The sequence below is a fragment of the Zingiber officinale genome, chromosome 10B (assembly GCF_018446385.1).
Source record: "Zingiber officinale cultivar Zhangliang chromosome 10B, Zo_v1.1, whole genome shotgun sequence".
Lineage (NCBI taxonomy): Eukaryota > Viridiplantae > Streptophyta > Magnoliopsida > Zingiberales > Zingiberaceae > Zingiber > Zingiber officinale.
In genome coordinates, this window is record NC_056005.1 from 13,808,994 (window position 1) to 13,819,965 (window position 10,972).

The 10,972-nt window shown below is 40.2% G+C and overlaps 1 protein-coding gene and 1 pseudogene across 1 annotated transcript; one reads left to right on the forward strand and one right to left on the reverse strand.

Annotated features, from left to right (window-relative positions):
- Positions 1-63: 63 nt before the first annotated feature.
- On the forward strand, positions 64-8,375 carry LOC122028735 (annotated as a pseudogene).
- A 724-nt stretch (positions 8,376-9,099) lies between these two features.
- On the reverse strand, positions 9,100-10,303 carry LOC122028736 (protein SODIUM POTASSIUM ROOT DEFECTIVE 1-like). The gene is made up of 3 exons (XM_042587599.1): positions 9,702-10,303; positions 9,486-9,561; positions 9,100-9,377 (listed from the first exon to the last, which is right to left on the reverse strand). The coding sequence occupies exons 1-3, from the start codon at positions 9,981-9,983 to the stop codon at positions 9,253-9,255; spliced, it is 483 nt and encodes a 160-aa protein (XP_042443533.1). The 5' UTR covers positions 9,984-10,303; the 3' UTR covers positions 9,100-9,252.
- Positions 10,304-10,972: the final 669 nt, after the last annotated feature.

Consider the following 10,972-nt stretch of genomic DNA (forward strand, 5'->3'; position numbering starts at 1 on the left):
GCATCTTAATCTTCATCCTCCAACAAGGAAGGAAAAAACATAAAATATAAAAGAATCCGAAAACGCACGAGGGAGAGAGAAAAAGGAGAGAGGAGGGGGGAAAAAGGAAAGAGGGTAATCAAGAGCGAGGTTAAAGCGATAGATAAAGATTCGAGGACGAGGGACCAGAGAAGCCGAGCTCGAGAGAGAACGGAAGCCAGCGAAGTATTGATTATTCGGTACTGTCCTCGCGTCTATCACACTTCCGGATTTGCCTCCGCCCGTCGGTTAAGGATTTGGACTGTCCGCTAGTCAGGAATCTCACGCGATCTATCGTCCCCCCCCTGCTTGGATCCGTCTTATTGCTACCGCGACGCCTGCCCACCCACTTTAGCAGTCCATGATCGGTCTTTTAGGGTTTGGGTTACCGAAAAATTTGAACCGATGAGCCCCGGCGTCGGTGCCGCGCGCATGGAGGAACCCGCGTTGCCGGTTTCTTCTTCAGATCCGCAGGAGACGGATGGAGTCATCGTTCGGTTTGCGGATCTGTGCCAGGTTTGAGCTGACTTGAATTGTATGTGATTCAATTATTGCGTATTTTGTGTGTGCTTATCTAAATTGATTGTGGTTGAGCTAAAGGAGTTGGCCCTTGGGGAGTATGTGAAGAGAGACGCCATGGATGTATTCAGAAAGGGTAAAAATTTGTTTTTTGTCAGCTCAACGTCACTGGGGACTAGATCAGTAATTCGCCTCCTGTCTCTCTCGTGTTTTTACCTCAATTTGATTTGGCTTCTCCTAAAAATTTGAAATTTTCAGCCGGAGGAGATGGGAAGATACTGGTCAGCATTTGTTCTTTTCAGTGTGCCAAGATTAATCGAGGGCGAGGTAAAGGAAGGCCAGAAAAAGGAGAGGGCTAGTCTGTGTTGGATCTTAAGTGCTTGTAAATTGAAGTAAGCCTTTCATGATCGTCTTAGAAACATTTGTTTTCTGATGGCATAGCATTGATTCATGGTCTCAACTATAGAATTGTGGATTTCTTCAATGAGTTTCCGCTTCTTTCTCTCAAGGCGGGCCATATTTTTTGTGAGTTATATGGCTCAGATTGGGAGAAGAGGCTTAAGGTATGCATTTGGGGGTCCTCATTCTTTTTTGAAAACTTTACCATTATTATCCCTGATTCCTTTTCTGATACTGATGCTTAGGTGAAGGAATTGCAGGAGAATGTTTTACAATTAATTGACATGAGCAAGTAAGCAACCTGATACTTTTTCTTTTCTGGCAATGTGGGTCTTGTCAGTCTTATCAGTGAACATAATTTCTGGCTCATGTAGTGTTTGTAACAGAGTTAACTTTGTGGGACTTAGATAAAGCTTGATCTGATACCTTGTTTTAGTTTGATTTGATACATTTCACTGTTTTGTTGCACTAAAGGCTTCAGCCTAAGTTCAATCACATCGTTTCTTTTCAGATGGTGGTTTGAGCAAGCCTTCAAGAAAAAATAATGAACTAACATGATACACAGCACTATTTGTGACCTAAAGGCTTCATCTTAAGTTGGACTACACGTTTCCATTCAGATGGTGGTTTGAGCAAGCTTGCAAGAGAAAAAACAGAAGAAATTATTAAAACTGAATCAGGCCATCATGCCCTAGTAGTTTATTTCCTTTTCTATTTACCTTTTGTTTTATAAATATGCGTACACATGATTGACAACCCAATGGTCAATTTTATACATTAAAAATGTGTTGTGTGGCATGAACAATGTTTATACTTGATTATAACTATGATTAGTGATCCTGAACGCGGGAGAGATGGCGCGCTGGGTAGGTGACTGTGATGTTGACTGTGCGAAAACTTTGAGCTGACAAAGATGATAGGAAAAGGCTATGAACTAGCAGAAAAGGGAGCTGCTTCTTTTTCCATGTGCAGAGGGTAGACAAACGACGCCAAAACCAGGGTGGGGGTCCTGGTGTAGACCATCCGACGCTCAAGTCAGTGGAATGACCAAGTGGAAATTAGAAAGATGAGCAGTAGATGCGTGCAGTATGTAAAGTATATTACCTCGCATAACTTCCCAACGGAGAAAACCTTCTTTATATACCACCTCTCATAACCTCCTTTATATGCCACTCATGATTGCTGAGGTTATGAGAGGTGGTAGACAACGTCGAGTAAGAGGTTGTCAAGTGAGGGAAGACGTATAGCCTCAGAGAGGTACAGTCACTTCCGTTACCCATATGTGCACCCCTTTTGTACTTATGCCATTGATGAGGCGGTTACAAGAATATGCTGTCATATTGTGTCGGCTGATGGCCGGTGTAGTCACCTTCGAAGAAGGTTCCATTGAATGCATTTGTTGCGATGAAAGAATATTCTATGACAAATGGTTGTTACACTCTGACCGTTTGTTGTGATTCTCTGATAAGGTTGTCCCTTGAATATATCTTGGTCGGACATTTAGCCGACTGGTTGAACATTGTATTGGCAGACCGATACATAAGCAAGGTATTGAGTCCTGTTAAAATGTTCCAGCAGCCTGGCTATATGTCGTGTGATGCTGGAGATCTTATTATGAAGTAACAGAGGGCCAAGTCCCATAGGTTCGACCGAGTCTATGACCGATCGGCCAGATGCTGGGATACTCGCTTCTAAAGGATGGGAAACCAAGCCTCGAGAGACTCGACTGGTGCCTTAAGCCGATCGTCTTTGCACTCGGAGGCTTGTTCCTGAAGTGATAACCTGAGCTCTAGAAGTTCGGTCAGGTTCCTTCTGAGATTTGCCTTGTATATTTACTCTAAGATAAGGACGTTGTACCATATAAATTTGATCAATATTATAACTGGTCACTTATATGAGAGAGGACGGGTGCATGAGCAGTGAAGGCCCATAAACCCGACCGACTTTTGGGTCGACTAGGTATATACTGAATCGTACCTTGAGAGTGGAAGGCTAGGTTCTCGGGTCCTGGCCAAATATATTCCCGGTTGGCCTTGTGGTAAGCCGGTCCTCTCATAAACCCGAGCGGCTCATGGATGCTCGGATATACACTAGGTGTCTTGGCAGGAGTGAAATACTAGGTCCATTGGGTTCGGCCGGTTCTCGGACCGGTCGTCCTTGGATTGAGGGCCTAAGCGTTGGGTGAGGAGCAAAGGTCCTGTCAGGAGTGACACGTTGGCTGTCACCTCTCCTTGATTTTGACCGCCATGTCACCTTGACCTTGACCACCACATCACCCCGGGGTCCATGTTTAACATCCCGTATCAATTAACATATTTCTTTAGGGATTTCATTTCAAATGCAGAAAGGGTGTGTATGTGTGGAAAGCTTTTATATATTTATATTCAACAATCAACATTCCTATTACGTATTGCATATGGTGTTGAACCTGGCCAATGTATGCATTATAGGCAGCATGAGCGGTTCTGTATCTCTAAAATGCTTCTTTCCCATTTTTTTTCAACATTTGCAATATTTATTTATATATTTATCTTTTTGATGATTAGTAGCTTACTTATTTGACTTAATTTAATGCAACAGTTCACCTAATATTCATGATAGTATTATCTTATGAACTTTGCTTGGACACAGGTTCTATAAGAAAGGGTTCCAGGAATTATTTTCTATGAATAACATGATGAACAAAGATCGAGATTCTACAGATTATGGAAGTTCTGAAACTGTCCTAGATTTTTACCGTTTTGGGTGGATGCTTTTCTTAGCACTTCGTCCACAATTATTGAGCCACTGTAAAAATGTTGTGACGTGCAAAAATGAGCTGGTTTCTGTGTTGGTCAGTTTCTTCTTTAGCTTTTTTTAAATGTTTAGATGGAAATTTGAATTTGTTCTTGTTCCATGGTTACATATGTTGTTTAGACATTTGGATTATTCATGTTAGAATTGATTAAAAATTGCACTTTGATATGACAGGCAATACTCATTCTCCACATTCCTCCAAAATTCAGGAAGTTCTGTGTCCAAGAAACCTCCATATTATGTAATGTTTCTTTTGTATCATATCAAATTTTTTTTCTTGTTTAGACAGGCTTCTAGCATCATTGATAACATTCATCTTCTACAGTTAAGCAATCCCACAAAAAAGTGAATCTTCTTGCTTCATTATCTGAAATTTATCATACCTCGGAAGATGAACTGAAGAGGACAATGGAAAAAATTCATTCTTTGATAGTGGATGTTTTAAAAAAGAAACCTTACTCTGCTTCAGGATTCGAATCAGAAAGTTTAGACAACATTGATACAGGTAAGAAGTTTGCTACTGCTGTCTTTGACTTGTATTCTTATTTGCTTTATCACCTCATCATTTAATAGACGTAATCTAATTGCTTTTGAACCATAACTCAACAGATGGATTGACATATTTTGAAGATTTATTGGAGAGAGAGTCATTAAATTTGAGTTTGGAAATTTTGGAGAAAGTTTATGACGAGTCATTGAGCATAAGAGGAGAATTGGATGAGCGCATTTTCATAAATACTGAAGTTAATATACTTAGTTCTGAAAGCGCTGGAGGTACAACTAGCTTATACAACACTGAGGTATGTTAGTCTAAGGTTTCATGTGTAACTCTATTGCTACATTGAGTTTCTTTGAGTATTTAACTGCATGTAAATTTGCAGTGCAATGCCTCACCTTCAAAGACGATAGCATGCCACTTGGCTCCAAATTCCCCAACATCTTTAAATGGTTCGCTTGTTCATAACTCCAAGATGACTCTTACACCAGTGAGCACTGCCATGACAACAGCAAGGTGGCTACGAGATATCATTTCCCCTCTTCCTTCAGAACCCTCGGCAGAGCTTCAGTGTTTTTTTTCATCTTGCAATCTAGATATCATGAACATTGTGACCCACAGGGCAAACATTATACTGGAGACAATTTTTCCAAGTCCTTTTGGAGAATGTTCAATTTCTGGGAGTTTCCAGGGTGCAAACCTGTCTGAAGACATAGCATGGGCACATGAGAGGAAAATGGAAGCTCTTAAATTATACTATAAAGTTTTGAAAGAAATATCTCTAGCAGAATCACGGTTGTTGAATCACAATAATCTTACACCATTGTTATCCAACGAACGTTTTCATCGCTGCCTGCTTGCTTGTGCTGCTGAACTAGTTCTAGCTACACATAAGACAGTCATTTTGATGTTCCCAGCCGTATTGGATAGAACTGGATTAACAGCTTTTGATATGAGTAAGGTGATTGAGACTTTCATTAGATACGAAGAAACTTTGCCAAGAGAGTTGAAGAGACATCTTAATTCTTTAGAAGAACGGCTTCTGGAAAGCATGGCATGGGAAAGAGGTTCGTGACTGTACAATTCTTTGATCCTTGCAAGGCCAGCCCTTGCTGGTGAAATAAACAGCCTGGGACTATTAGCTGAGCCAATGCCATCTCTGGATGCAATTGCAATGCATCAAGATATTTCAAATGGATGCATGCTACCTAAGGTTTCACAGAAGATAGATGCTTTTCCAGGTATCTTTCCTATTCAGATGGCGGCCCATAATTTTGTACTAGTGATATGCTCCTAAAAAAAATAAGATTTTGCAGCAGATAGATTCATATAGCCAACTCCAAATTGTTGGGCTTGTTGTTTGTTGTTTATGAAGTTATTTCTCATCAGTAAGCTTGGCAGTCTATGCTCAGAATCACATTAGATTCATCCGAAACAAATGTGCATTAAATGTTACCTGTGCTAGTGAATTTGTTTCTTTTGAGGATTTTTTTTTCACTTTTCATCCAATTTGGAAAACATTATATGTCATTGCCCCTTATTCTATTTAACTTAGATTTCTTTTTTTTGAAATATATAAGATTATGTGCATTTTAGTCGCTAAAATATAGTGGATTTCAAACTTGTTACTTGTATTTCTATTTTGAAATATATAAAATTATTATCATTCTGGGCTCTAAACCATGTAGAGTTTGGGCTCTTCATTTGTGTCGACTAGTTCTGAGAAAATGTAGAGAAGATTCAAGAAAAAGAAATCACCAGCTTTGACCACCCTTCTATTATATGTTGTCAATCAGGAAATTGGCATTCGACTCCTAGTGAAAGAGAAGGCATTTAGGCAAAAACAGTTGAAGTTGAGCAAAACCATTCGAATTATTTGTGTTCTGCTTCATGAATGTTTTAGTCCGCTGAATGTCACCAGTAACTAAAATTATTTCTTTCATCACCGCTAAATTTTCTTTCTTTTGATTCCTTCAAATGAGATAAGTTTTTTAAACTTGCCCAACATTTCAATTCATTAGTCAACAAGGCTTGCTAGCTATGTAGCTATAATAGAATGCTAATATGACGAGTTTGATATATATATTTTTTCTGTGCTAAACTACTAATGTGTTGTTTTCTTATATACATACCATTGCAGATAACAGGGGGGAACCTAGATCCCCAAAGAGACTATGTACCGAAAGCAAAAGTTTACTGCCGCAGTGTGGTTCTACACCAACTGGCAAGAAACATATATTGAGCTTTAGTTGTTTCAAATTTAAGTCACCGTCACTCCAGTCCAAATTTGCAAGGTTTGCACGTATTTTGTCTGATTGATGCTCTAGTTGTGTTTGCATCTAGTGACAGCATTTATTTTTGGTTCTTATTTGTAGTCCTTCACAGTCTAACCCTGCTGGAGGGGAAATATATGCTGAAACAGGAATTAAAGTTTTCTTCAACAAGGTAAAGTTACTTTGGAAATTGTCTTTTCTTGTCTTCCTTTTGCGTTTGTTTTGTAACTTTTCATACCCATAGATTTTAAAACTAGCTGCTATAAGGATCAAAAGCTTGTGTGAGAAGATAGAGCTGCCTCAGCAAATTTTGGAGCATGTCTTCTGCCTGTTCCAACAAATCCTTGCTCACAGGACAGCTCTTTTTTTTAACCGTCATATCGATCAAATTATTTTATGTAGCTTGTATGGAGTTGTTAAGGTATGCCAATTCCTCCAAAGTGACTTGTTCTGACTTTACAATTTTTATTTCCAGGAAATAAAGGGGTCTGTCAGTTTGAGTTCATAGGTTAATTTTCTTCATACAGGTTTGCCATATCGGTCTGACCTTTATGAGTATAATTGACTGCTACCAAAAACAACCTCAGTGTAAACCTCAAGTTTTTAAAAGCATTTTTGTTGCTCTACCATCAGCTAATAGGAATGGGGTAATATACGATTGCTAGTCCATCTGATTTGATTTCTTCTTTTAGTTTCTAATTTCCTGCTATTTATGTAAACAGAGAATGGTCCAGGAGCATGTAGATATTATTACCTTCTACAATCAAATATTTGTTCCATCTGTAAAGCCCTTGTTAGTGGAAATTCAAACTAATGGAGTTACTGCAGAAGAGAAGAATCACACTGATGGTATGCCACTATATTGGTTGTTGTTTGTCCCTCTTTTGGATGGAGGATGAATTCTTTCTTCCCACTGCTGAATCTGTTTCTTGCATTTTTCTTGTACCTATAGGTCAAACTCCTAATTCACCCAAATTGTGCCAATTCCCAAGTCTTCCTGATATGTCTCCAAAGAAGGTTTCTGCTGCTCATAATGTCTATGTTTCCCCCATGAGACAGACAAAGGTGAGTCCGTTTGGCCTTGTACATACTATGCAATGACTTATCCAAAAGTATTTTAACGGTAGACTGCTTTAAAGACTTCAGGTTTAATTTTGAGACAAAACGCCGGTATAGAAAAACATTGGCGTCTTTCTATGCAAGGGCTTCACAGAAATTGTTATAGATTCCTCAACGATTGAGATTTAATCTAGTGTGTATCAGATGGTGGTAGAGAAACTGCATTCATGCCTTTTGCAGAATGAACATGTGTAATATAACACGCTGTTTCAACAGATGGATGCTCTGCTTTCTCCAAGTTCCAGGAGTTACTATGCTTGCATCGGCGAGAGCACTCGTGCATATCGGAGCCCCTCCAGCGACTTACTTGACATCAATAACTGCCTAAACGGGTATTGAATCGAACCAAACTTGTGGTGAATTCCTACTTATTAGTCCCGGATGCTCACCCTCTTTTAATCCAGCAGCAATCGTAGGAGGATCAATGGCAGACTCAATTTCGACTTTGTAAGTGACGCTGTGGTAGCTCGATTTCTCAGCTCTCAGAATGACAGTTGTGTTTCTTCAAATGATCATGAGACACCAAACTTGCCCATGAAGCGAGAGGAACCCGACTCGTAAGCAGCTCGTCACACCGAGAAAATTCTGTAATCCCCATAATGCTTTCTACAAAGCTGTTTATTTGTAGATAAATGGAAAGAAATAAAAGAATAAGAGGACTACGAAAGTTATCTCTTAAATCGGCTACGACCTTATTTACTCGGACCATGTTTAATCAAGGAAATCAGAAGCAAAGAAATTAAGGATGATAAAAATTGTGTTTCCACTATTCAAAAGTGGCTTAACTTTTCATTTTTTTATTTAACTGGCTTAGCCTCATCGGATCCTGTTTTCTAAAGTTGGCAGAGGTGGCTCTTTGTTCCTGGATGCATCAGAGTTCAGAGGACCAGCAATCCACAGAGTCGGTGTCCAAAAAGTTCAGTGGCCAGTTGCCACTGCCACGACCCATGAGTGGAGGATCATTGCTACTGTCCCAAGCTAGCAACAACTGTGCTCAGCCCACGCTCCCATGCCTTCAACCCCACCCAACTCAAAAGGCTGTCACACGCCATCATGCCACAGGTTGAGGTGCCCCCAAACCAGCACTCCCCTACAACATCTCCTAACACTGAATACCTCCTCTTCATGCTTTGTTCCTAGGATAACCCCTTCAGCAATATGGCGATCATCACCTTTTAACATGCACAAGAGAAGCTGCTGACTGCTTACTTATTTGCCGGCTCTTGATCCGAGTCCTGTTGTTTGATCTGGATCTGTCATCTTCTAGTTTATGGCGAAGTGGTCCTCAAGCAAGAGTGCAAGACAGTGGTCCTCCTTCCACAACTTTATAATTTTAAGCTAGCACAAGCCTGACTAGTGTTTTTTTTAAATGTATTTTTTTTGCTTCTCACGAGCAGATAAAATACATGAAAACGAAGAAAGGAAACAGGTTCAGAATAGTAATATACAGGCAATGAGAGGGGTTAAAAAACCTTGGACTGATAGTTAAAGACTGGTTCTGATAAGAATACTTATATTACAACATAAAGGAGACTCTGCCACCCGGAAGAAAAGCATGATCTGTCTTATGATGCTCAAAAGCTCTTGCACTTTTGAAACTGTGTGATGCTGAAAAACCATGTCGAGTTGAATTCATGAGCATGGCCAGAACTCAGCCTTTTTCACCTTTGATATGCTCTCCAGGACCCCAACAGGGGACACATGCCCCATCACTGTTACTCTCTTGGATTCCAGATCTATGCTGAAGGATGTCACACCTATCAGATTTATCGTTTGTCAGATTTTTTTTGAAGGAAAATAAATTCAGCAGTGATTTAATGAGATTTATATCAACATGGCAATGGAGGCAAGTCCTTTAGCATTACCTTCCATTTTAGAGATATGTTTCCTCACTTTTCCTGCGCATCCTTGACAATGGATTGAAACTCTCATGACCACCACCTTCAACGTACAAGTTAATTGGACAGTAGAAACAAGAAGGAAAGTTGAAAAAAAAGAGAGGAATAATTGCAGGCAAAGTTTAAATTACAAGAAAAACCCTGAATTTGTAGCTAAAAGTTCAAATTTTATTTACTACTCACTTGGAAGATATGTTCATTGGCTGTAGTAGTAGTAGCAGCGGCAGCAGAAACAGCTGTGGGCCATGGCGGCAAGTCGGACCTTTGCTTCTTTGTGACCATCGGGAGGGTGACTGCTCGATTCCGGTCACCGGAGTTGAGTCTCCGGGAGTCGACAAGGCGGGAATACTTCAAGTCGATGAGTGCCTGTTCCGGTCGACATGGCACTATCATCGACAGCGGATCGCCAGGGATGCAAACCGCCGTCGAGGCTTGCGACCGGCAGAGGAATCCAGTGGCCTTCATGAGCGGGGCAGAGACGAAGAGGCTGCACTAAGACAGGGGAAGGATATAAAGCCAAGAGGACTGGTACTTAAAAAGAGAAGGAAAGTTTCTGGTGTTCCTGCTGAACTTTGTGAGTTTGCAGGTTACTGAGGTGGAAAGAAAAAGTATAATTAAGTTTTAAATTAGACAATTAATTTTATTAATTACTGAATTAAACCTTCGCAATTAAAAGAACTGCTGACAAATACCACACTGACACTGCTGTCTACACTAGATAAGCTGACGTTCCCTGCCTGAATTCTGCTCTCAAATCAAGCGGATGAGTTCAAATAATGGCCTAACAAGTATTGAGAGGAGGAACAGTGAAACAGTGTGCTTGGGAGAAGTGTAAAGGAGGCAATGGTCAATGGATGCATGCCTTCCAAACCTGTTTGTTGGGGAGTAAAATACAGGAAGAAAAGAAAGAGGGAAAGGAAATTAGAGTGAGAGATAGGAGGCATTAGATGAAGCTGCTACATATGATTTGGAACTCTGAAAGGGTGGTCAAAAGAACCAAAACTGCAGGTTGGAGGAAGAGAGAGAGAGAGAGAGAAGGGGAGGAAAGCTAAGGAGGTAAGGATTCAGTTAAAGTTCAGTCCAATTAATGCTGCAAACAGAGGGAAAGATTCTGAGAGTGAAGACAGTGGGGGGCCACCTGACGCATCACTGTGCCTTCTTCCTAAGTTTCGAGTTTAATTCTGCTGCTTTCTTCTTCTTTTCCTCTCTTTTCTCTTTTACCGCGCTGAACTGTGGGATAAAAGCTCCAGTTACTCTACTGTAAGTTTGAACTCCTTTGCGTGCAGTTGGAATTGCCTAGCTGTTCGACGACCATTTCAACTTATTCCTGTAGTGAGGCTCGTGTTAGAACAGAATGATGAAGTATCAATTTAACTTGTTTGAAGATAAAATTTCATCAAGTGAACCAAAAGGATTTCTTGAAAGACATAAAGAAGAGATACAACCTCAGACAA